The sequence below is a fragment of the Acinonyx jubatus genome, chromosome B3 (genome assembly GCF_027475565.1).
Source record: "Acinonyx jubatus isolate Ajub_Pintada_27869175 chromosome B3, VMU_Ajub_asm_v1.0, whole genome shotgun sequence".
Taxonomy (NCBI): Eukaryota; Metazoa; Chordata; class Mammalia; order Carnivora; family Felidae; genus Acinonyx; species Acinonyx jubatus.
The window spans coordinates 49,669,108-49,696,859 of NC_069386.1; the positions used below are offsets into that span (position 1 = coordinate 49,669,108).

The 27,752-nt window shown below is 38.3% G+C and overlaps 2 protein-coding genes across 7 annotated transcripts in view; one reads left to right on the forward strand and one right to left on the reverse strand.

Moving 5' to 3' along the window:
• LOC106989059 (translation initiation factor IF-2-like) overlaps nt 1–14,008 on the reverse strand; it is a 75,698-nt gene extending 61,690 nt beyond the window's left edge. Inside the window, exons 1-2 of the mRNA XM_053225084.1 lie at nt 13,901–14,008; nt 1,535–1,984 (exon numbers count right to left, since the gene is read on the reverse strand). Coding sequence (XP_053081059.1) covers nt 1,535–1,984; nt 13,901–14,008 — 558 coding nt within the window. The remainder of the gene's footprint in view (nt 1–1,534; nt 1,985–13,900) is intronic.
• The window catches only part of WDR72 (WD repeat domain 72), a 229,937-nt gene continuing 203,923 nt past the window's right edge, over nt 1,739–27,752 (forward strand). For 2 of the 6 annotated variants that reach the window (XM_027067278.2, XM_027067277.2), the window contains exons 1-2: nt 1,813–2,034; nt 27,508–27,671. In XM_027067278.2, the coding sequence (XP_026923079.1) occupies nt 27,519–27,671 (153 nt within the window). In that variant the 5' untranslated portion in view covers nt 1,813–2,034; nt 27,508–27,518. Of the gene's footprint in view, nt 2,035–4,562; nt 6,696–27,507; nt 27,672–27,752 lie in introns of those variants that run through there. The other 4 variants (XM_027067276.2, XM_027067275.2, XM_027067279.2 and 1 more) reach the window with 4 other exon arrangements.

Consider the following 27,752-nt stretch of genomic DNA (forward strand, 5'->3'; position numbering starts at 1 on the left):
ATTGCAAATGATTCCCCCAAGTCTAATCACCAACTGCACCATACAGTTATTACAATATTATTGACTATATTCCTTATGCTGCACATGAAATCCCCATGACTCACTTAATCTATAACTGGAAGTTTGTACCTCTTAATTTCCTTCACCTATTTCACCCAACACCCAATCCCTCCCTACTCTGGTAACCAGCAGTTTCCTATATCTGTGAATCTGCTTCTGTTTTGTTTTGTTCATTTGTTTTTTAGATTTCACATGTAAGTGAAATCATACACTATTTGTCTTTCTGACTTATTTTACTAATTATGTATGTACTATACCACTTTTACTGTCCCCACCCACTGTCCCTATCTACTGTCCTCACCTTTACAGTCAAGCAGGGGAGGCCAATGCAACAAATAATTAATTGCAGTAAGTTGTGACCAGTGTTATGACACAGGAAGTGAGGTATCTTGGGAACGAACAGCAGAACAGTTAACTTGCAAGCGGGGAAGTGACAATTCTGATGAACTAAGACTGGGAACTAACAAGGCACAGAGGATGATGAAGGTGGGAAGACTGTCCTAGTTAGAGGGGCTTCATGCAGTAAAGTCCATGATATGTGAAGTCTTCCCTGAGGGGAGACCTAAAAGTTGTGATCTGACACAGACCTGACCATCCCTGAAAAGGGAGTGTGGTTAAAATCTCTCCCCACCAGCTTCCAGGAGCCTTAGAATCCAGGACTAAGCAAGGGCACCTGGGTGGCTCAGTCGGAAAGCTTCAGAATTTCCCTCAGGTCATGAGCTCAGATCTTGAGCTCAGGTCATGATCTAGGGGTTAGTGGGAGTTAGTGGCTTCCAGCCTCACCCTGGGCTCTGCTGACAGCTCTGAGCCTGGAGCCTCCTTGGGATTCTATGTCTCCCTCTCTGTCTCTCCCGCTCACACCGTCTCTGTTTCTCTATCAAAAACAAATATTAAAAAAAAAAAAAAATCCAGGACTAAGTTGCCCACTGGATTTTGTAAGTAAAATAAAATAGCTGAGAAACCCCAGAAAAACAAAACGTCCCTCCCGTTTTTCTAAAACATCCAGTCAGTTGTGGTACTTGGTCCACTATCTCATTGCTGGTTAGAATGCTGGTTTCAGTCTTGACTGCTGGTTTTCAATGAAAAACCGAATTTCTCACCCATTCTCTAAACCTAGATTCACTCTCCCTGGAAGGGAGGATGCAGTATTTTAATTTTTTATTACATATATTTATTTTTGAGGGATAGAGTGAGACAGAGCGCGAGCAGGGGAGGGTTAGAGAGAGAAGCAGACACAGAATCCCAAGCAGGCTCCAGGCTCTGGGCTCCGGGCTCTGAACAAGCTTTCAGCGCTGAGTCCCACGCGGGGCTCAAACTCACTAACGGTGAGACCATGACCTGAGCCGAAGTCAGACACTTAACCCACAGACCCACCAGGCGCCCCAGGGAGAATGCAGTATTGAGCGGACTTCCTTTCACCCCTTCTCCAAGGTCTGCCAGGGCTGGGGCCTGGGGTCTACACCACGTGACCCACCTGGATTTTCCTCAGTTCATCTGAACTCCCTCCAGCGCTGTAGGGCAGCGCACCTCCGAGGCTGCGGGCGGGCCTGTTCCGGTCGCCGCCGCCACCAACGCGACGGGGAGGGCCGGGGGGACCAAAGGCGGGGTGCGCTGAGCCGGCCGGGCAGCTGCGGCCGGAGGGAGCCGGAGCCCGGCGGGAGCCGGGAGCCGGGAGCCGGAGGCGGGGGCAGGGCAGGGGGCCGGGGCCGGGGCGGGGCCGGGCCGGGGCGGGGCCGGTCAGTCCCCAGGGCCTCCCCTCTGTCCAGCCGCTCGGCTGCCTGGCTGTCCAGACACCTGCTGCTTCGCCGCCCTGTGGCTCGGGTAGGTTGGGCGTCCTCTGGGCTCGGCTCAGGCTCTTGGGTCCCAGGCGGTGGGTTTCTGACTGCCCACGGCTTGGGCTTGTGCTGCTGCTCGGCTTCCCGCCCTAACTGACCGCGCAGCCTGAGTCTGGATACTGAGGGGCAGGGAAGAAAGGTGAGCGCGCCTAGCACTTGCTAGAACCTCTTATTTTGCTCCACGTTCTTGCACGTGGAAAATTCTCTGTTCAAACTCTTGTCCAGATGTCGCATCAGTAGTGACCGAAGCCACTCATCTGTCAAATTGGTCCTTTCGTGTGTGTGTGTGTGTGTACTGTGTGTGTGTGTGTGTGTGTGTGTGTGCGCGCGCGCGCTCCAGGGTAGGGACACGGGCTGGGTTGGTGTGGGCCTCTGTATCCCTACAAGCGGTCCTGGGAGGCGTCTGCTCCTAGAGACCTTTAGGGACCCACCATTCACTACTGAGAGAGTTTCTTGGGGCTGGGAAGTCGGACTTCAAGGAATGGGAGTCGATTGAATCAGTTAAAAAAAAAAAAAAAGTGTCCGGTCGGGGGAAAAAGATCCGGTGGATGAGAGTCGCGCGGAGTGCCCCCTTGGGGGCTCCAGGCATCTGGCGAAAACTTCCTTGCCGTGCACCGATGGCTGAGACAGTAATAAAGACTGCGGACCCAAGACTTCACCACTTGCAAAGTTGGACATGTGGCAGGAAAATAAAGCGGCGGGAGGGGGGAGATGTCTGCACTGACAAAAATCTGGAAAAGTTGAAGTAGTAGGAATATTCCCTTTGGGGACGGGTGCTTCCTCATTCCGCCCTCCTCATTCATTATAGCATTTTTGTGTGCATTTCCAAACAGTTGACTAAATACAAATAGAACACTATTATATAGGAGCATGAACTTTTTCTTCCTTCCTCTGGAGGTTTTATTCTAAATGAGTTCAAGGTCAACTATTGGAGGCTAGGTCACCAGTTAGAAATACTTTAACCTGAGGAAAGGGTTGGAAACTTTTGTTCCTTTCATCCTCTTTCCCTCCCCATCCCCACCTCCCTTTCCCAGCCTCCCTAAGCCCCCTAACTCTGTCACCCCAACATAAAATGCAACCCCCTCCTCTCCTTAATTCTTACCACTTAAAGACCAGGGGTGAAGAAAGCAACCAACTTTGTCATGCAAGTACTTGTGATTAGTTTGGTCTTGTGACTTCTTGTTCCTTTGCCCTCTATTTCCTTCAGTATTAAAATGCACCCATAGTGTTTTCTGTAAAGAATACAAAGGGATTAAAAAAAAAAAAAGAATACAAAGGGCTAGAGGAGAAAAGCAAACTGTCCCTGAAGTGATCTAGTGAAGGGATTATTATTTTATTAAACCACAAAAATTGAGACTCTGTGTTGAGTTCCAGTATTTTTACCTCTTTTTGGGAAAGATATTTTTAAATTATAATTATTTTATCAATAAAAATCAATAGAAATCTGTGTTTCCAGTTTATACATGCCAACGGGAATAGAGGTGTATTTATGAAATAACTTCATGGAACCTTGAAAATACTGGTATTCTAAATATTTGAAGGTTTTCAAGATTGCTGGATTCAGCTATCTTTGTGGCTTGATAATTCACTTATTTGTTCTATTATTTAATAATGTTACTCACAATATGTGGCATCTCTTATTAATAACTCTGTCAGTACATTTTAAAGGACATCTCTGGAACCCTGTTCTTAATACATACTTATTTTCTCCTAGTTGTTAACAGTTTTAGATTCATTACTGCTCTAGACTGAATTAGAGGCAGGGAGGTGAGATGGGGATCAGGATTAAAACAATTTGTGCAGTAAATTCTAGTACCAGATCATCTCCAGAGCCCTCTGGGCCAAATTAACTCTGGGGTCGTCAGCAAGTCCTTTAACTTATGTGTGTCATTTTTATCTTCAAAATAAGATTGTCTTTGGTCTTAAAGGACATTTAGGTGTCCAAACTCTTCTATAAAAGGCAAATCCTCATTTCTAGAGCAAGATATCCCTGCTCTAGAGGACTATCTCTTCTAGAATTTGCTTACATTTCCAGGAAAAGTCCTAGCATGCTGGACCCCACCCCCCAGCCCCACTTAAACAGTGTGGTGTGGTGTTTGACGGCATGAGTTTTGGGGACTGTTTCTATTTTCTAGCTCTGATCCTGAGCAAGCTACGTATGTTCTTCAAGCTTCATCTTCTTCGTGTTTAGAGTAGAGATAATAATAAGGCCTGGGATCATTATGAAGATTAAATGAAATGATGTATATCATATAAGTAGCAAAGTGTCTAAACTTAAAAGTCAATAAATGATAGGAACTTTTTTTTTCAGCACTGATTTCCCCTTTTTCTTTTAACAAGATGAAATTTAACCTAGAAAAACTTAAGATCCTACACATGAGTGTTTAACAAGTAAGCAAGTATGGGGTGAGAGAATTGTAATTAATTGAATCAGTCAACTTCATGGTTAATTGACTATGTTTCCTCTGAGTCAGTGGTGAGTTGTGAGGGCCCAGAAAACTGTGATTTTAGTCTGCTTTAGTAGAAATTAGAATGAACAGCTATTGCCAAGGACATTTTTGTACATCTGCTTTTTGCTCTTTGTGCAGACATCAGAGTTACACTCAAGATGGTCACTTAACACATTGACTTGTCTGGGGGCGGGGGGAGGGGGGAGGGAGGCAAAGGAGAAAAGAGAGACAACTCTTGAAGCTTTATAACATTCATTCATAACTAGTACATTAATTCTTTGACTTTTCCTTCAACATGTTTTGGACTTCTTGGTATATGTAAAATTCCCTGCCAGTAGAATGTGTGGGAAAGAGACAGGTTTCTGCCTTCCAAGCATTCATAATATACTTTAGGAAACAGACACAGCAATAATTAGAGCAGAGTAGTAAGTGGTCTGATAAATGTAGCGTAGGGAATGCTGGGGGAATAGGAGTGCTAAATATCAGCCAGAGGATCCTCAAAGGAGTTAAAATTTAGTTCCAATTTGGAAGATTCCAGTTTTGTAGGAGTTTGCCAGGTAGAAATGCTGAGAAAGAGCTTTCTGGGCCAAGGGAGAAATTTGTTTGGAAGTCTGACAGGATGAGAGAGCATGACAGACATAAATCATGGCACACTGTTCCCATGTTGCCCCATCCTTTACTGGCTATAGGACATGGGTAAATTATTTTGCCTCTCTGAGCTTTAGTTTCCTCAAACGTAAAATGAGGATCATATATTATTTTACACTATCAGGTACTTATTTACTCTTTGAGTCTCTCTAGCAGGGTGTCTACCTTACAATTTTGTTGGAAGACTTAGTTGCATATAAAACAAGAATGTGCAGTTTACAATCAACTGATATGGTTCTATCATCTCCTTCTCTTGAGTGCAGAAAATACAACACTAATCTAGCCTTGAGTGTAGATGGGATTTATGACTTTCAGGCATATTATAAAAAGTAAACTGGGGTACCTGGGTGACTCTGTCTGCTCAGGTCATGATCTTTGCATCCAAAGCCCTTTTGACTTTTTCTTGGTATTGTTAACATTAAAATCCTTTTAAATTTGGTAGACTTCACCTCAAAATCAAATTTGATCATGCATGAGTCATCCCACTTGCAAACATTGGGCAAATTTACTGAACAATTGAATATCTAGAGTGAACCCCCTTTAGACCCTTTCCCCACAAGGATTTCAAAAAGAACACATCAGACTGTTTTGTTGCAAAGCCATACAAAGCAGGAAAATTTTCCACAAGCCATTTAGACAGTAATAGACAACAAAAGAATTTAACTACTTTCAGTTTCAGTCATTATAGTGAAAATAGTTTTTGGGGTCAGGCCAGCCCTGTTTGCTATGGAAGGCTCACATCAGGCCAGGGATTGGCATTCTCACTAGGCCATGTAGACTAGGCCCTGAATAAGAACTTTTTGAGGGAATTGTTGTTTTTAGTCATTCATTTAGTGAATGTTAATTTACTTTCATCAATTAATTTCACTATTTCATTAGCTGTGCTGTGCATGAGGGGTGCTGAATTTGATTCAAATTCTTTAGCCTCAAGTGTAATAAGAACATTTGGAGAGCTAGTTAAAATTTCTGGACCCTATGTCTTAGAGGTTCAGATATATCATATCTGCCTGAGGCCCAGGAATCTGCATCTTAATAAGCCCTGTGGTAGTGATGGTATTGATGGATGCTTTTTCTTTTTTTAACCAGTGTTTTTCCACATTCATGTACACATTTACATGCACTCTTTGGAGAACAGTATAATTTGTCTAGGCCTTGCCATTATTATTCAAGTGTGTAAACAATTCCAAACTCTAGTCCACTCCCCCCACTTTTAACCAAGTCAACTTACCTTTTGGTTGTCGTTTTTTTTTTTAATTTTTTTAATGTTTATTTACTTTTTGAGATAAAGAGCACGAGTCGGGCAGGAGCAGAGAAAGAGGGAAACACAGAATCCAAAGCAGTCTCCAGGCTCTGAACTGTCAGCACAGAGCCCTACCCGGGGCTCGAACCCACAAACCAGGAGATCATGACCTGAGCCGAGTTGGAAGCTTAACTGACTGAGCTATCCAGGCACCCCCCTCCTCTCTTTTAAATGTGAAAACCTCTATGCTAATTCTGTGTGTTTGCTTTTGAGAAATATAATGTATTAGATTATAATCATTATTTAGAAATTGAAAATAAAAGTAAATTTTAATAGTATCGCATTTATGTATTTATATTTTTATTTATGTATTTTTTTTAATTAGGAGAAACAGTGACTGTGATTCTTAAAAGCCCATCATTCCACGTAGGCACAAAGACACTTATTTCTCCACTTCTTGAGGTAATGAAACCTGAGTATTTGAAGCAACTTTTTGATGTGTATTTTGATTTCCTTTTGAACAAAAAAATACAAACAGAAAGAGCTTCAATTTTCTTGTTTGTTTGTTGTTTTTGCAGTGAGATCACAGAAATAAACCAAGTCACAGCAACTCTGTTGAATAGCTAATGTCTGCTGCCTGGAGAAAGAGAAAATTATTTTCTGCCCTCTATGTTGATGTGTATAGAACATGTGTTCTGAGTAGCTTCTATTTTCACTGCCTCTTTTTCCAGCTGAAGTGCAACATAAACTATTTTAATTAATATTGTGTCACCAAAAGGGATTGAAATAGCCAATTGAATTCTACCAAGATAGAGTCTTTTGATGAAAACATATCTTTATTGATTGTGGACGAAAAAAAAATCATTCTTAAAATGAAATCCAGAGAAAAATCATATCCCTCAGAGAAAATTTCTGAGTGGCAGGCCGAGATTAACATCATAAAATTGAATTTGTGCTGCAAGCCTTTGATGTAATCAGCAGCTGGGAGATGGTGTTGCCCTTGCTGTGCTCTCTCTGATTGTGGTGAATTATTGTGTAGAATGAAATAAGTGTTTCTGGTGTCCCTCCTCCAAGAAATACAAACAAGGTATTACTGGGTAGTTTCTTGCTAGTTAAAATGGGTTGGATCGATTCTAGGCCTCTTGGGCTCTCATACACCCATGAACTATAGGAGTTGGGCATTTATTTATGGCCTAGGGACAGAATTTCTTGATGCCACTGGACAGTGACTTGTTTCGTCAGTAAAAAGCCAGCAGAGCAGAGATGACGAGAGTAAGCAGAGGCCAGGATATGTTGGAAAGTGCCACAGTTGCACAGATGTAAGGTCTAGCCCTTGCCTGTCTCCCTCAGCCACTTCTTGTCACATACACTGCATTGAAATCATGGCAGTATGGACATCTCACTTTGTACAAAGAGTCCTTTTCCATGACACTGGTGTTATGATGAGCTTATTTTTTGTTTGTTCTTGTATTAAGTCCTCATTCTTAGAAAACACACTTGCCCGTGCATGTACTCACGCATGTAATGAATAGGTTTTGTAGATGAAGCACAGAAAATCTACTCACATATTTACCTTTAAGTTGAAGAGAGATTTGGCCCCTGAACCACTCCTGTGGTTGAACCTAAGTTGTTTTTGTTTTGTTTTGTTTTTTTAAAAAAATAGGAGGACTGGTTTGTCTGTACACAAAGCCATAAACTGTAAAGCATCAGTTGGTAATGGTGCCTTTGTGGTTAAGCTCACTCTCAAGCCTTGTGAGAAGTGGGATGGGCCTTGTAGTCAGACAGATCCAGTAATGTAATTCTAGCCTAGGGATTTAGATTCACCAGGCCTCCTTTTCCTATTAACATAAATGGTGAGTGTGACAGAAAATCTACAATAGTGAAAAGAATGGCTGCAAATGGCTCACCTCCTGTATCTTGAATATCTTGAATTAATGGTAGAATGGGCTGGTAATCCAGGAAATAACTTTAAAAAAAACAAAGAAAAACAATATTCTTGTAAAGCTAAAGTCCCTTTGCATTATGACCTTCAAGTCATGTCCCTCCTCAACCACTCTCTCCAAACCACCATGGAATTCTGCATTCATAAGCCTTCTTTTATCTATCTATCTATCTATCTATCTATCTATCTATCTATCTATCTATCATCTTTTTACTTTTCATAAAATTATTTACTTTTTATTACATCCTTCTTGATATAGTTCTCTTTTGGCTAAGCTTCTGCTGGGATCCTGGAGTGCAAAAGGATGAGTTTGTAATGTTCCCTGGCTGAGGAATTGCTGTTTTGTGGGCAAAATCAGAGAACACTAGAATTGTGGGCATTTCAGGAGGCTTCTCCAAACAGGACTTGTCTACATAGCTCTGTATTTCTGCCTGTGGGAGTGCCTTCCATCTGTTTTTCTGGGAGGCAGGGACTGTCATAATGGCAGTGAGCCGACTTCCAATGTCAGCTTGTGCTGAAGTTGGGGAAAGTGAAGTAAATATCACCACCAAGGAAGGAGGCATGGGCCTGACGGAAAACACATAACTTTTCTAAGAGAGAATCCTATGCCATTGACCACTATGGGATTGAGGTATGCTTTGGTCTTGTACCTGGGGAATACTTGACGTGGCATACTTTGTATCAGATATTTACATGCTTATGACTTGACTCATAGGTTGTAAATTCTTAGAGGTCAAGAATCTTTGTTTTTTTTTTCTTTAATTTATTGGGGCTTTCAATAAATACTTGTGGAATGAATAAAATTAATATATTAGGGAACCTATAAAATGGATGGAAAGGAGATTTATACAAAAGAAGTAGAAAAGAAAATTTGGTAAATGACTGATTATGTGATTCAGACTAAAATTTAAGTGTTATCTCAAGAATAGTTATGTTTTTAAGGGCTACATTCTGACTACAAAGAAACAGAAAGAAACAGAAAGAAAAAATCTATCAGTCAGGTTAGGTATATTAGTTGCTATGGCTGTCATAACACAGTAAGGCAAATTGCATGATTTAAGTGACAGAAATGTATTATGTCATGGTTTGAGAGGCTAGGTGTCTGAAATAAGGTGATGTCAGGGTTCTTTCCTTCTGAGGCTTGTGAGGAAGAATCTGTTTCAGACTAGCTGCTGGTGGTTTGCTGGCAGTCTTTGCTGTTCCTTACCTTGTAGAAGTATGACCCCCATTTCTGAAATCATCTTCACGTCTCTCTCCCTGTGTGCATCTGTCACCAAATTTTCTTGTTTTACAAGGGATGCCGGTCTCATTGGGTTTGGGCCACACCCCAATCCAGTATGACCTCATCTCTTCACTTAATTAATTCTGACCCTGTCTCCAAACAAGGTCACATTCTGAGGTACTGAGTTAGGACTTCAATATATGAATTTTGGGGTGGGCTCAATTCAACCCTTAGTGGATGGAAAGATGGTAGATTTTGTTCTACTTTGACATTTTGGCACTTTGGAATTTTACCTTCATTGTTCCTGCTTGGTTTACTTACTAGATGGAATCCACTGTAAATTATGAATAACAGAATGAAGGATTACAAATGACAAGGATTCCACTTATCATTCTACTATTTATTTAGCAGGATTTATACACAGATTTTGAGATTGAAAAAAACCTTCTAATAATAGCAGCTAACATTTATTGAATGCTTACTATCTATCTGATGATTCCCATGGATTATCACATTTAACTCTTGTATGAATTCTATTGGATTGATATTATTACTTATTTACATTTTACTGATGAGGAATCCAATATGAAATTGTAAATTAATCTGCCTGAGGATATATAGTAGTAGATTTAGCATTCAAATCCAAGCTGACTAATTACAGGACCTCAATACTGGGCACATGCTGTGTCCTTAGTCTTATTACAACTTGGTAAGGTAGACATTATTCCCATTTCATGGAAGAAGAAAGTTTGAAGTTACCACGTACTTGCCTGGATCATAAAACCATCAAGTGTCTAAGATTTAGGGTTTGAGCTTAGGTGTTATCTCCTTGGGGAAATCCTTCCAATGTTTGAGTTCAAGCTCCAATTGTATTTCCCCCACAAACACACTTGCATTTACCGTAAATAGCACTCATTACACTCTTGGTGATGCCAGACATGCCTGTGTCCTTAGACACCATTGAGCATCTTGAGGTATGTGACATTGTTTTTCTTGTCTGTATCCTTAGAATCTTGCACAGTTTCTGACACATAGCAGATACTCAATAAATATTTGTTAATTAAATGAATATTGAGTAAAAGCAAAGGAGCCAAGAAAAAAGGAAACCACTTGAGGATACAAGAAGTAGGGTTAATAAAAGGAGTAACTGAGGTGACAGAAGATGAAATTTGGGATAGGGATAAACATGTTATTAGAGGAGATTTGCATGGGAATCTTACAAAATTAGGCTAAAACTAAGGAAAAGATGCAGAACGTTGATGTGATGAGAGGAAGTTCATGTTTAAGTGCCTTGATTTTCTTGGTTAGTTGGAAGTAAAGATCATCAGTCCAAAATATTGGGGTGCAAACAATTTCCTGAGTTGGGGTGAGGTTTTCAAGGAGTAGAAGAAAAGACTTCAGTATGGTAATGGATAGGAGTCATATTTCCCATGGGGATTTTAGGCGGTACACAGCAAACATTTATGGGCATAGACAAATATTTATTTTAATGTGCATTTTGAAAAAAAAAATCTAACCAGCTCATCAAACTTCTTGATTTTATGGATATTAATGATAAAATAACTTTAAAGGAGACTCTTAAATCACTTAATTTATTCTTAAATAAGTTGATTTGATACTAAAATGAACTGAGTTAATTTAAATAAACATATTAGCCAGTTTTATAGATTATACTTAGCAAAAACAAACAAACAAAAAAAAGCCTCAAGATTGGAATTAGGTTTTCAGAATTCACACACACACACACACACACACACACACACACACACTCTTCTAATAGCAGGAATACTTAATTAAAATTAATCCTCAAATGACTCAGTTGTAAATACTTTGAAATCAGGGACTATGTTTTCTTATTCTTTGTGTTCTCTGCAGCCCAGCCCATCACTTTGAATATATGTGGTTCTCAATAAATATATGTTGAATTTATTTAAGAGTGGTCTAATAAACTGGTATGATTTTGTTCATATTAGATACTTGTAGGTTTAAAAACAACAGGTTGATTGTAAATATTCAGAGAGTTAAATATAGAATAAACTAATGGGGGAAAAATCTACATCTTACAGCCTAAAACTAAGGTTTTAGACAAGAGGATTGGAATTCCATGAAGTTGTTACTGATTGAATATGAATAAAAGTGAAGGAACCACGAAGAAAGAAATGACTTGTCCTTCCCGTATTTCTTTTACCAGCCGAACTCTCATGTCTTTGACAGTAACTGTAAATGGAACACTTTTGCATTAATTTGGCTGTGTGAGCTTTGTTGCACTATGGCTTACTGAGCAAGGAGGTGAAGTTGGAGGTACTATTTTGTGAAAATCTTTGACACAGAAGGCTGGGGGAGCTGTAAGCTATGATGGAAATTTCATCTGTATAGCGATAGGTATGTGATTCCTTGGCTGGTTTGTTTTATATACGTTTTAGCTCATGAGTGGAATTCAGAGATTACTCTGCATTGTGTTTTTCATTCATTCCTTGACCCCTGAGTTATTTTACCATTTACTTTACCTGCTAAGACATTCCATACCTAAGACACATTACTTTCTATAGTTTCCTAAGTAGCAGTTAGTCACTCAATAATAACATTTTTGGAGGAGTTTAGCTTTCTTTTTTTAAATTTATATCCAAATTAGTTAGCATATAGTTCAACAATGATTTCAGGAACAGATTCCTTAATGCCCCTTACCCATTTAGCCCATCCACCCTCCCAGAACCTTTCCAGTAAACCTCTGTTCTCCATATTTAAGAGTCTCTTATGTTTTTCCCCCTCCTTGTTTTTATATTATTTTTGTTTCTCTTCCCTTATGTTCATCTGTTTTTGTTTCTTAAATTCCTCATATTAGTGAAGTCGTACGATATTTGTCTGTCTCTGACTAATTTCACTTAGCCTAATACCCTCCAGTTCCATCCACATAGTTGCAAATGGCAAGATTTCATTCTTTTTGATTGCCGAGTAATACTCCATTGTATATATATACCACATCTTCTTTATCCATTCATCCATCGATGGAAATTTGGGCTCTTTACATACTTTGGCTATTGTTGATAGTGCTGCTATAAACATGGGGGTGCATGTGTCCCTTCAAGACAGCACACCTGTATCCCGTGGATAAATGCCTAGTAGTGCAATTGCTGGGTCGTAGGGTAGTTCTATTTTTTGAGGAACATCCATACTGTTCTCCAGAGTGGCTGCACCAGCTTGCATTCCCACCAACAATGCAAAAGAGAGCCTCTTTCTCTGCATCCTCGCCAACATCTGTTGTTGCCTGAGTTGTTAATGTTAGCCATTCTGACAGGTGTAAGGTGGTATCTCATGGTGCTTTTGATTTGTATTTCCCTGATGATGAGAGATGCTGAGCATTTTTTAATGTGTCAGTTGGCCATCTGGATGTCTTCTTTGGAGAAGTGTCTATTCATGTCTTTTGCCCGTTTTTTCACTGGAATATTTGTTTTTTGGGTGTTGAGTTTGATAAGTTCTTTATAGATTTTGGGTACTAACCCTTTATCTCATATGTTGTTTGCATGTATCTTCTCCCATTCTGTCTGTTGCCTTTTAGTTTTGCTGATTGTTTTCTTCTCTGTACAGAAGATTTTTATTTTGATGAGGACCCAGTAGTTCATTTTTGCTTTTGTTTCCCTTGCCTCCAGAGACGTGTTGAGTAAGAAGTTGCTGCAGCCAAGATCAAAGAGGTTTTTGCTTGCTTTCTCCTCAAAGATTTTGATGGCTTCCTGTCTTACATTGAGGTCTTTCATTCATTTTGAGTTTACTTTTGTGTATGGTGTCAGAAAGTGGTCCAGGTTCATTCTTCTGCATGTCGCTGTCCAGTTTTCTCAGCACCACTTGCTGAAGAGACTGTCTTTATTCCATCGGGTATTTTTTCCTGCTTTGTCAAAGATTAGTTGGCCATACGTTTGTGGGTCCATTGCTGGGTTCTCTATCCTGTTCCATTGATCTGAGTGTCTGTTTTTGTGCTGGTACTGTACTGTCTTGATAATTACAGCTTTGTAGGATAGCTTGAAGTCCGGGATTGTGATGCCTCCTGCTTTGGTTTTCTTTTTCAAGATTGCTTTGACTATTCGGGGTCTTTTCTGGTTCCATACAAATTTTAGGATTGTTTGTTCTAGCTCTATGAAGAATGCTTGTGTTATTTTGATAGGGATTACATTGAATATGTAGATTGCTTTGGGTAGTATTGACATTTTAACAATATTTGTTCTTATCCAGGAGCATGGAATCTTCTTCCATTTTTTTTGTGTCTTCTTCAATTTCTTTCATAAGGTTTCTATGGTTTTTAGTGTATAAATTTTTCATGGAGGACTTTAGTTTTGATGTTGGTTAGGGGTTAATTCTGAAACAGTCAAGCTCCACTGGATGGACCAAGTAGAATTTTATGTGTTATTCAAATATGCCACGGGCAGTCTTGGCCTTAGTAGAAACATTTTTCTTTAACCTTTTCTAAGGAGTGATCTGATTACAATCTGTTGATAAAATAAGACCTTTTACTTCAGGAACATCTGCGAACAGACAGGTTTGGGCAGACAAGGCTTCTGTGGAGACCAGCTGTGCAGGAACCCTTTGGTTCCTGCAGACTCCTGAGGCGGCTTGCTTCATATTCCTTGGGGCAAAAGTAGCTCTCACTGTGGCCTACCCTGACACCCAGACATTTTCTCTCCAGTCTTCTTCTTCCTTCACAAAGCCCTACTTTGCTCTCTGCCTGTTTGTTGTCCCTTACTAGCTAGCTGTGTGACGTAAGCTAAACTACTTTACTCAGATCTCCAATCTCTATTTTTTTTCAGCTTTATTAAGGCAAAATTTTACATACAATAAACTGCACCCATTTCAAGTGTTCAATTTGATGGATTTTAATACTCCTAGCACTTTAACCTAAACTCAAAAATTAGAAGAAAACATGCCCACTGGTTTCAAGATGAAGAAATGAATCATGAAATAATTTGTTCGGGTTCCTCAGCACCCGTATATTGAGTTTTGAACAAAGTAGTTGGGGTTTTCCTTCACTCTGGGGATGGGATTCTGAAAGGTCATACAACGGTATAAGTGGCCGATCTGAGATTCAAACCCAGATCTGTTTTATACTAAAGCTTCTATTGTTAACAGCTATACTATTTTAATTTTCCTCACATATATTTACTTTGGTCAGATTTATTCAGAATTCATGCATGGTAATGGGGGACTTTACCATTTGTATTCTTTGGCTGGCTGTCCTCAGTCAAGGGGTTCGAGATTTGTGTCTGTCTCTGAGGCTGGTGAGGCAGAGACTCGGTGTCTGGGCATGTCTCTGAAGCTATTTATGACAAGTAAACAATTCCAGTGCCCAGTAGACAGCAGTCACAAAACCACATTTGCATCATACTCATTATTTTGCCAACCCCAGACAAGTCAGAGAGATAAAAACAAATTGTTACAGGGAAGAAGATGGCAGTGAGAAGGATGGGGACTGCATTGGTGTGTCTTCTTTTCTTACACTTGCTAGGTAATTGTATTCATGGAGAAAAAAACAGGCGCGTGTTAGCCCAAGGCAGTGGAGGCCATGTTGGAGCTTGGATGCACAAGAGGTTTTATTGTTGTTGTTTTGCTTGACTTTTTATTTTTTGTTTGTTTGCTTATTTTTCAAAGAACTATCAAAGTAATAAAACATTTTGCTTAGCAGATTACTAAGACTTTCCGGAAGGGAAGTCTCTGTTGTCATGGTGTGCAGGGGGAGAATGCTGGATGGGTTGGTGGGAGACGTGGTCTGGTTCTCAGCCACTCTCTTTGAAGTGGGCTAAGTAAGCAATTTCCCTGGGCTTTCATATCCTCATCTGTGGAAGGAAGGAAGGCAGTGACTGTGATCTTCAAGGCTTCCTTGTGTCTGTAGCCTAGAGTTACAAGCAGCCCTAGGATGCCTACAGGCACATCCAGTTAAATTTGAATTTCAGATAAACAAACCATTTTTATAAACATGTCCTATGGAATTAAAGTTGGTTTTTTTGGTGTAAACATGACCAAAATATAGCCTTGGACACACTTATATTAAACAAATTTGTTGCTTATCTGAATTTCCAATTTAATTGGATATCCTATATTTTTATTTATTGAATCTGGAGTCATTAATTTTAAGATAATCATAGAGTTTAGTATAATAACAATTGTACTTTTTCATGGCCAAATGTTCTAGTATATAACCACAGTTTTAGAAAAGAAACTGTAATTGCCAGTATTGCAAAAGTAGCATAGGGAATCTCACACTAAGAAAGCTATTGCTAGAAAGTAATAGTCACATTCTCTGCCCATTATGTAAAATTATAGTGATCCATAGCCTTATTCATTTATTTAATAAAGATTTACTGAGTGCCAGTTATGAACAAGGAATTATGAAGGTGTTTTCTGTACAGAAATCACCAATTCTATACAGAATCACCTATCTTCACATCAATTCTCCAAGGTAACTATTTTCTTCATTTTGTAGATGGGAAAACTGAGGCTCAAAGAATATTTGCTAGCTATTAAGGGGGAAAAAAGACCAAGACTTATGTGACTCTATTATATTTTCTTGCCTATTTTCTTCACAATAATCTATTTTTTTTTCAACGTTTATTTATTTTTGGGACAGAGAGAGACAGAGCATGAACGGGGGAGGGGCAGAGAGAGAGGGAGACACAGAATCGGAAACAGGCTCCAGGCTCTGAGCCATCAGCCCAGAGCCTGACGCGGGGCTCGAACTCACGAACCGCGAGATCGTGACCTGGCTGAAGTCAGACGCTTAACCGACTGCGCCACCCAGGCGCCCCCACAATAATCTATTTTAAACCCAATTAATGGATATAGTGGTGTGCTAAATAAACCTAATGATGAGTGTATACTCAGAAACTATTATTTCCATCCAATTGTGTGGCACACAGAGAGGGACACCAGGGTGATTATTTCCCCCTAAAGATAAGTTCTACCAGAATAAGAAGATTCACTGGTTCTGAGAAAGTCACATCACCTTTCCTCTACTTTCTCATCAGCAGAATAGGAGTTGAACTCCACGTTTATAAAGTTTCTTCTAGTTTCTACTGAAATGCTGCCTTATATTCAAGGTGAAATATAGTCATTTAAGGAGTATTTACTGAGTGTTTTGTATGTGGCAGGGAGTGTGCAAGGGACTAGTGATCAAACAATGAAAATACATATCCATCCTTTGCGAGCTGTAATTTACAGTTTTGCAGATGTTTTCCCCCTGGTGATTTAAGAGCCCCTATAAGTTTGGGAGGTGATCTGGAAGCTCACATTGTTGGAGGAGGTAGCCCTTTGCTATTTTTATCTAAAAATACATTACTTAAAGACATTTTCCCTTGAAAATGAAACAACTTGGGAGTTCCCAGGTGCTATCATGTGAGTTTGTGCAATAGTTAGTGGCTTCAGCATGGCTGCATCACCAGGAGGCTTATTTCTTAATTGTGAGTATGGTTTTCCAAACTTTGTAATGGTTTGGACCTTCTATAGCTTTAAATCATTTATGCTTCTTGACAAATTTTACTTAATTCACTGTTTCTCACCCTTTTTCATGCCAAAGCATGAACACAGAAAAAATTATCTTTGTACATACTGGGTGGAGGGTTTCAATTTCTCTTACCCCCTCCTATCAGCTTTTCACAACCTAGTATGTGTCATGGCATACAGCTGGGAAGCTCTGATTTATTTAATTTCTACATGGTTACAGAAAACAAGCACAGAGAACTCTATTGTTGAAATCCTGTGTCAATGAGAATGAAAACAGTAACAATTCTGCATATTCACTACAAAGTGTTCCTTTAGTCTGTTGGTGCATTCATCTGATAAGTATTCTTATGTGGAATATCAAGCTGTCACTAGTACTTTAAAAATTAATATTATATCAATATTAATTGATATTAAATATGAAAATTAACAAATATTAAAAGGAGAAAATTATAATGATTTCACGGAGTACGGTTTTTTCTAGTGAGTAAATATATTCACAAACTTCATGTGTTTTGAATGACTACAAACTATTTGTAAGTAACAGTCTGAAATCTTCTCTCTTATTTGGCAACAAAATGTTGAAATTATATAAATGAACAGATTGACTTTGTTAACCGTAAAAGGTAGGAAATCTAAACATATCAGAAAGGTAGTTTTGGTCTTGTTTGACATATACCTAATGTTTAATCTATTAAATATCATATATTTAAATAACATGCTTAAATTTAATATTATGCTCTTTTTTTCAGTTATGTATAAATTGAATTTGTCTTTATATATATTTAAACTATATTAAAACCAGCTTTATACTATACACTTTGAAAATTACTAGATCAATAATAATCATTTTTCCTCAAAATTATTTTTATTATACTATTTGGAAATGACAAAATAATAAAAAATAATAAATATATATACCTATATATAAGTATATATAGGTATATATATGTATGTATATGAATGTATGTATGTATATGTATATACATGTATGTATATGTATATATATGAATGAAAAGGGTTTTGAGGGACTATATGTTATTGAAGAAAGGTACAAAAATCCAAAGGAAGGAAAAGTTGATGAAACATCACCTACTTTCTATAGATAACAACATAGGTTCTGTGTTTTCATAGCACCTGGATGTTTCCAGAGCACTTGTTACATACTATTGAAGCCACTTTGGGACAAGTTGTGGAATATATATATATATATATATATGAATATATATATATGAATATATATATATGAATATATATATGAATATATATGAATATATATATGAATATATATATGAATATATATATGTATATATTGCAATATATATGGCAATATATATATATATTGGAATATATATATATAACTATATAACTAGTGAGTGATGCATTTACATGGGTTTTTTTCCCCCAAAGAATTTAAAACTAGGGGAAGGAAAAAAAAAGAGACAGGTTAGAGTGGGAGAGAGCCAAAGCATAAGAGACTCTTAAAAAATGAGAACAAAATGAGGGCTGATGGGGGATGGGAGGGAGGGGAGGGTGGGTGATGGGTATTGAAGAGGGCATATTTTGGGATGAGCACTGGGTGTTGTATGGAAACCAATTTGACAATAAATTTCATATATTTTTTTAAAAAAGAATTTAAAACTATGGATTGTGAGGTTTTTTAAGGCCATTCATCTTCTCATCTTGAGAAGCCATTGTGATAACTGGATAGGCTGCAGTTAAAAATTTGTCTAGAAATTATTTGAAAGTCACTTAAGAGTAGACCTGCATGTGTGCGTGTGTGTGTGTGTGCGTGTGTGTATGTGATTATTTTAACACTTTACTGATTATATGATAAAATATTGATCATATTGCTTATATAAGTTGCAAGATACAATATCACACTATAAAATATTGTACTTGGTACTGTGACTAGATCCAAAGGAAGGACATTTATTTGCCCTTTGTATTAGAGTCTGTAACTTTATCCCTGTCCATGGGAGTGTTTCATTTATAAGGTTCACTTTTTTTTTCTCCATTGGAAGTGTTTATTGTCAATTGCCTTTAAATAGGCCAGATTTAAAAGTCATTAAAGGACCCATAATAATCTACTTGTAGTCATGATTAAGACATTCTGAAATATTCAGGCATTCACATTTGGAATACAATGGTTTAAACTGAGGGCTGTGATAGAGGTTTGGAAGCCCTTTCCAAGGCTTTTAATACTCGTCTAGACACGTAATTATTTGAAAGGGGACATTATACTTCTGTCAGGGGCATAACATATCATATCACGTAGTTTCCTGTAGAGACTCTACAATAGACTTTTTTCCTTTGAGGATTATTTTTAATTACTGATTTCTGGGAAATTTCTGTATACAGGGTCTCAAGTTGTGGATTTGCTCTCTTTCTTGTTGACAATAAGGTGCTAAGTTTCTGGAGTTAATTTTTAAAATTTTTCTCAAAAAAAGAGAAAAAGATAGTTTGGGAAAAAAGTGACTACTGAGATATGCAACCTTTTAATCAGTTACTAGCTCTCACTGTACAATTTGCTTAGTCTCTAAGAATCTCATGGTTAGAAGTGACCTTAAGAGTTATGTAGACCACATTTTTCATTATTAACTTTCTTATAAGAGAGATTAGAGAGGGATTAGATTAATGATCCCTAAAACCACTTCTTGCCATAAATTCTAAATTTAAGGAAGTTTATAAAATAATGATAACATAATTTGTATATTTATACTCATGTGCTTTTATTTATATCATTGAATGTATACCTAATAAGAATACTGAAAAGTAGGGAACACAGGTGTTAGTGTCCTCATTTATTACGTATCAACTTTATAATCTGGAAATAAGTTAGTAAGTGGTTATAGAAGCCCTGGAATGAGGTCTCTGAATTCCAGGTATGTTTTCACTCTATTTAGCAATCCAGATTGTCCAGGATGAATTCTGGTTGAGATCTGATTTCCTGTGGCTTTGGCCTTGGTGCTTTTTGTTTTCTAACTTGGATGTTATGAATACTATGACTTTTAAGCGTTTTAATCTATGGAATCCTAGACTTACTTGATTTTCTAAATTCCAAGTGCCCTGTATTTTGTTGTGTATTAAACATTTGTAAACATTTGCATGGGTGGATGCTTTCCTAGACATGAGTCTTCAGAGTATAGTGTACATTTCCATTCATTCGTTTATTCATTCAGTAAGTAGTTACAGAGTTCCTGCCAGTCCTAAGCCCTTTTCTGAGACTGGAGAATACAACAATAGATAAAACAGACAGACTGCCCTGGGAGGATTTAAAATCTAGTGAATTTGAAACGAATTTAATTTGAATTAAGAATAAAGCAAAAGTGTAATGGTGGAAAAGTTTGATACATGGGTAACTGTTGCTATGATCCAGAACTATGGAGCTAAAAAAAAAAAAAGTATAGTAATTTGTTGAATACCACTATGTCTTTCACATTATACACATGATCTCATTTCACATTGACAATAGCCCTGGTTTAGGCATCATTATCATTTCCAGGTTAGAGACGAGAAAACAAGAGCCAGGGTGATTAAATGACTCACATTTAAGTCTAACCTGACTTAAAGTCTATAATCTTAATTAGCTCCCTCCTTTTGGAATATAGAGCTGAAAAATAATACAGAAGATAATTTATTCAACCAAGACCTCATTGTTTTCTCATGTTCAAAATACTGTGCCTCGGGCACTGTAGAGAATATAATAAGGATTAAGGAATGATTCCCATCTTCACAAAGAATAGAAGGAAGAAGCATCAAAATCATATAATACAATAATATTGTTCAAATTTAAAGTAGTATTTTTCAAGTACCCATTGTGGGCTAGGCACTACACTAACCTTGCAGTAGTGTTTCATTTCATTAGGGAGACATCATTGCACAGCAGATAATTTTAGGAGAAATAGGAAACCAGAATAATACAAAGTAGCTGATTATTGGGTAGACAATGTTGCAATGATTCAAGCAAGAGAAGTTGATTTTCCAGAGTAAAGGGGCTATAAATAACTCCCCTCAGGAATTATTTATCTTCAGCATAATGTTAGTTAATAATTACAATGTACTAATTCCCTGGCAAATGTTTCCCAAATTTATGTCTGCTATAGTTTCTTCTTGGTAGTCTAGACAAATTTCCTTGACTCCAGTTTCCTAAGTGAGCTTGAAAAGGTGACAGGAGAGTCCTTAGACAAGAGCCAAGTGCACAATGCCTATAGACAAAAAATTCCTGGCTTCCTTTGGAACAGTGTGACCCTGAGCACGCCCTTTTCTACCACTTCTTAGTTCTGAGAAGCACATGTTAGCTACGGGAAGAGTGAGGCTAAAGTGCACATGACTTCCAGATGGTGATTTTTGTTGTAATACTAGAAGCCACGCTGAAAAGACCAATACAAAGTTAGGAGTAGTGTTTCTTAGGAGGAGAATGTTAAAACACACCCAAGCCGTTCTTCTCACTACCAGCTTTGGGATCTTCACATCTACCATATTACCTCATATTCACAGGAATGACTTATGCCCCCAAGGTGAATTTTCCTGATAAGTGAAACTTACTATTTAACTCTGTCTTCGAAGTTGTTAAAACTATTACTTTCTGCTTTTCTGCCTTCTTAAACAGTGTGTTGGCCATCTTACCGTGTTTTACTCAGCCAGTCAGTGCCATGATGCATAATAATTGCCTTGGGTTGAAATACCATGGAGCCCTTGGGAGTGATGGCGATTTGGGCCCACGATTTATCTGTGAATGCTGTATTCTCTCAGGCCTTATTTGTTAGGAAAATGTCTTTATATAGCCCTCACTTTGAGTGATAGCTAAGTATAAAAACCTAGGTTGACATTGACCCTCAGCATTTTACAGGTAATATTCCAGTAGCTTTGGGCCTTAATGTTGCTGTGGAGAGATCTACTTTGAGCATACTTGATGTTCCTTTTTTAGGTTGTTTTGTTTTATTTCCTTCATGCTTTGCCTTTAATGTAGTGTTTCTCTACGGTTTCTCTAAGGTGTCCTTTGGTGTCCATTTATTTCTAGTTTAATCCTCCTTAACACATTAGATTCTTAAATCTAAGTTTTGTATCTTTGAAATAGTCTGGAAAGTGGCAGACCCATTAATAATATGCCTTAAAAATATTTCAAACTTATGGGGCACCCGAGTGGCTGAGTTGGTTAAGCATCTGACTCTTGATTTCAGCTCAGGTCATGATCTTGGGGCTCATGAGTTTGAGTCCTGCATCGGGCTCTGTGCTGACAGCCTGGAGCCTACTTAGGATTTTGTCTCTCTCCCTGTCTCTCTCTCTCTTTCAAAATAAATAAATAAAAATTTGAAAACAATGCTTATAAAATATTTCAAAATTGGGGTGAGCAGTAAGTATAGTACACAGAACTATTTTCATGAAAACTATTTAAGAGTAATTTGCCAATCTATTACTCCATCTTTGAAGAATTAATTTGTATTTCTTAGAACAAAGATGTTCTCCTATATAATCTCCTATATAATCACCCTTCAAAATTAGAAAATTAGAAAATTAGCATTGATCTATTCCTACTATTCAGTCCTAGACCCCATTCAAGTATTGCCAGTTATCCTAGTAATGTCTGCAGTAGTAAGAGGATCCAGGCGAGACCCATGTCTTGCATTTAGTTGTCCTGTCTTTTGAGTCTTTAGTTGGAGCGGTTTCTTAGTTTTTGACTTTCATGACCTTCTTTGGCCTTTTTGAAAATTACAGTTCAGTTATTTCACAGAGCCCTTCGGTTTGTATTCGTCACCATTAGATTCAAGTCACACATCTTTGGCAGGAACACCACAGAAGTAGTGCCGAGTTCGCCTCACAGCATCCTATCCAGTGGCATGTGACTCTGATATGCCACATCACGGATGCTTACTTCCATCATTTGCTAGGCTCTTCTGTAAAGTTACTCTTTTTTTCCCCTTTGTAATTAGTAATTATCAGTGTGAACACATGGCTTCCCATTTTATTCCATGAGTTTCAATCTGTTCCTAGCATGATTCACTTTGATGTCCATATTGTCCATAACTTGGCTGGTGGGCGTCCATTCAACCTGGCTTCTGTGTCCCTTTGATACATCCTGTCACTCTCTGAGCACTTCCTTGCTTTCAACAATAATATATGCCGGTATCATTTTGGATTTTCCCTGTTCCACACCTGGAATCAACCAATTTCCCAAGAAACCCAGCTCCTTTTAGTAAAGACTCATATTGAGGGGGTGCCTGGATGGCTCTGTTGGTTAAGCATCAGACTCTTGAATTCCAGTCAGGTCATGATCTCACTCTTCCTGAGTTCGAACCCTGAATGGGAGTCTCTCCCACCCTCTCTCTCTCGGCCACTGCCCCACTCTTGCACTCTCTCTCTCTCTCTCTCCCTCTCTCAAAATAAATAAATAAACTTTAAAAAGGGAAAAAAATAGTATTTAGAAGATGCTAAGTGAGTTGTTGCTGTGGGAGTTGTTGCTGCTCCTCGGCCCTTGGGGAACAGAGATGGGAAGTGTGTACGTGTGGTGCATGTCTTCATACCAAAACCTCTGATTCCATTGCAACATCACAGAGAGTGTTCTAGTTTTCTTCCTTTTCTACTTCCAACTCTCTTTTCTGGTAATAAGAAACCTGGTTCCTGTTATCTTGTTAACATATTCATTATTTGATCAATTACTCTGAATGTAACCAATTTTCTGTAAATGCTGCTGCCTTGCTTTCTGTGCGGATGTCCTCCTGATCACTAGATGGCTTCATCACCCCTGGAGGATCTGTCTGCTAACCCCAGATGCGAATACTCTGCTCAGCCACTGTATTCCCTGTGTCTGGTTACACTTTCTGTTAGTGCTTCTTCTCATACAGCCAAGACATGCTGAACCTCCCCCAGCATGCCTGCCTTCCTTAGCCTCCCTGGGCTCCTGCACTCAGGCCAGGCCATCCCTGTAAATGGAAGTTCACATCACCCTGTCCAGCCTCTGACTCCCCTATGCCAGTACCTCCTTACCAAGCATGAAAATCACATCACCCTGCTTGGGTTTTAGCACTCCTCACTGGATCTGCCTTCAGTACAAATACCCTTCTCACCTTACCCAGGTTTCTGAACCCCACTTCCTTCATCATCCTCACAGTGTCAACTCTTTCCTTCTTGCTCAGGCCCCAACACCCAGTATGAGACAGCCTTGCACACACTGTCCCTCTTCACTCTGCTTGGGTTGTGCATCTCACACAGACCTGCCCCGTGTTTGGGCATCTTACTTATCCTTCCTGGGCTCCAATTTCATGTGTTCTCACATGCCCTCCTCACCCTATATGAGCTCTGACACTCCATTCAAGTTTTCTCTGTCCAGTGGTTTTAGGAGTGAACTAGCCAGGAAGAGAAAGGGTTCTACCTTTTTTTGGAGCTTATATTAGATAAATGTTGGGTGTTTTCACTGTGTTATCTATACCTCTTAATATCTCTGTTTGATCTTACCTCCCTGATTTCTTTCATTCAACGTTCTCTTTCTTTACTACTCCTTGCCTTTTTTTCCTCTGGGTAATTTCTTGAGAATTATCTTTAAGTCCATTGATTCTCTCTTCACTTGAGTCTATTTTGATTTATTCTCTTGACATTTGTTATAGTCCAATGATTATGTTTTATTTCTAGAAGTAGTATCTGTTTGTTTTAAAATTCTGTTTATTTTTTTGTAGGCTGTCTTTTTTCCTAGGGTTTTAAATTTCTTCTTTTGTCTCTTTAATAGTTTAAAATAACTTAATACATTTGTTCTTCTTTTGCAATAAGTTTTATATTTTTCTGTTAGTGTTAGTTCCTGATGTACTGATCTTTCTGTTTACTTATGGTGTATTATTTTCTTGAATGTTTTGTAATTTTTAATTGGGAGTTTGGTTGTGAAGTATCTTTTAAAATACTTTCTTTTTTAAAAAATAGTTTTATTAAAGTGTAACAGAAATGCAGTATATTTATATGTCTATGTATATGTATTGAAAATGTACAATTGTATATGTTTTAACATAATGTGTTCATTCATGAGACAATCACTACAGTCAAAATAATGCATGTCTACCATCCTCAGAAGTTTCTTCATTCTTCTTTGCAAACTCTTTAATCCCTGTCCCTTTCTCCTGTCCATAGGCAACCACTGACCTGCTTTCTGTTGTCCTGGATTAATTTGAATTTTCTAGAATTTTATAGAAATGGAGTCATACCGTATTTATTCTTTTTAGCTACTATTTTCACTCAATATAATTATTTTCAGTTTCATCTGTGTTGTGCTGATTAAGAGTTCATGCCTTTTTATTGCTGAATAGTATTCTATTGTGTGGCTATCCCATAATTTGTTTATCCATTCATCCCATAGTGGACATTTCAGTTGTTTTCAGTTTTTAGCTATTACAAATAGAATCCTACTTGGTCGAAGTCTTTGTATAAATACTTGCTTTTTTTTTTTCTTCTTGGGTGAGACCTAGGGATGAATTGACTGGGTCATGTAGTAAGCACATTTCACTTTGTAAAACAAAAAAAACTATCAAACTATTTTCCATTGTACATTTCTAACAGCAGTGTATGTGTTCGGTTCTTCTACATTCTTAATACTTGGCCTGATGTTTTTTAAGTTTTGAGATTGTCTAATAAGTGTGTAGTGTTTTTGAAAGGCTTCCCACTGGTACCTTTGACCTGAGGACACTTTTTTACATGGGTTTCTGCACGTGGGGATTCTGGCATTATATGTATGTCATGATATTTTTTATTAAACCTGTTTTGTGGTTCAGGTTTGGTATGTTTTTCTTGGGAGTTTTGGAAATCAGCTTCCTTATCTTTCTGAGTAGTGTTGGAGTTATTTTAGATTCCATTTCATTGAGCAAGGAAGGGCTTCTTGCCCTTAAGTGGGGATTAACACTTAAACATCTAGCCAACAGATCCATGTACAGACTCAGCTCTCATTTCAGGTTTCTCTTAGACTTGTAATGCCTGGAATTTCCTAAACTTATTTAAAGGCATGACTATTAAGCAACAATTAAAACACACAAACACATGTACACACATACACACACACACACACACACACACAGAAAAAGAGAGAGAGAACATTCTTTCTCTGTGTTTGAAGCAGAAGTCCAAGTTCAGATTACAGTGTTATTGAAATCAGAACTCTTTGGTTAGCTTAGTAATGTGATTAATATGTGTGGTTCTGGTAGTCTGAATTGCAAAGTTCCAGATATTTCGCATAGAAATCTTAGTTTCATGGTGCCTGGGGCCTGTGGTAAGAATAGTACAGGCCACTTGTGTACTGACCTAAGAAGTGAACCATCAGGAAGTAGGTATTGAATTCCAAACAGCTGAACTATAAGTAAATTTTTGAAAGGAACCAGTTTATGGGTTAAGCACTGCCTACATTGAATTTGTGTTCATAGTGTAGTGCATACCCCTGTTTATATGTGTGTGAGCCTGTGTGTAATTAAACATTACAAAGAATATGTACCATAAATTTTAATAACTTATATTGGCACTTGTCCTGTTTATGCTTCAGTACCAGAAGTCCTGCAGGACAGAAGGTTTTTCATTTTGTTAACTTTCTTAAGCCAAATGTGGGAAGTAAGTTTGGCATCTTTTTCCCTCTCTTATCTTTGACATTTTTAATAAGACTAGTTAGATATTATGAAGTCATAAGAGGAAACATACTAATCTACTCTAAAGATTTATAGCATGATTAATCACCAAATTATTTGTGATTTCAGAAAAGAATGCCTATTTGGGGGAAACATTTAACTCAGTGTGGCACAAACAGTAATGCACATATCCCTAGGTGATATTTGAGATCATTTTGGGGGATATACAGGCAAGCTTTTTTTGATAATTGCTTATTCATCTTAACCCTTGTAACTTGTACATGAAGGTAGTAATTTCATGAAAATTCTTATTGAGAAAGATATCAAATACAAAAATAAGTGAACTAAAAACAGAACATGAATATGACAGAAATCAGGACAATCATGCATGAATCTTTGAAGACTAGAAAAGACCGTTTTTATAGGAAAGATTTACTTCTTAATTACAAAGTTCAGATATTTGTTACTTAGGTGAAGTGATGACGTTTTGGGGGAAAAAGTATGCAAAGCTGTCTTCGTATTATAGTGTGTAGCCAGCTCTATTCTTCTTAAGAGGCCTAGCTGGGCTTTGGAGCAAGTCAGGATCACCCGTAGTCAGAGCTGTGTGTGGAGTGGGTAGATTATTCCTATCCTTCTCTTTGTCTGCATTAATAGTTACTAACTGAAGGGCACCTGGGTGGCTCAGCTGGTTAGAAGGCTGACGCTTGATCTTGGCTCTCAGGTCTTAATTTCACGGTTGTGAGTATGAGCCCTGCACTGGGTTCCTTGCTGGGTATGGATCCTACTTTAAAAAAATAAATAAATAAAGTCACAAATTGGGATAAAAGCCATTTCTCTTTGATGGATTAATACTGAGCATGGTAATTTCAATATACCTAATGAGTGCCTTCTCCTCTAATTGACAGGGAAGCACCCTTTTCCCCATCTCTGGGAGAATACATCCCAGAGTTTAGATCATGGTGAGTCCACTTTGTGACATGATCAGTCTTCCCAAATTTTTGAATGATGACTGTGTCCACTTCCCTTCTCTGTTTGTTCAAGATTCTGTCAGCATGAGGTGCTCCCTGCAGGCAGTGGCGCTCTGGGGGAAGAAGGCCCCTCTGCACAGCATCACTGCCATCATGATCACTGATGACCAGCAAACCATTGTGACTGGAAGTCAAGAAGGTCAGCTCTGTCTCTGGAATCTCTCACCTGAACTAAAGGTTAGTGAAAGTGATTAACATTGAAACAGAAAGCACTCCCAATATAAACACAATTTGATTCTTCCTGCAATGACAGTGGAT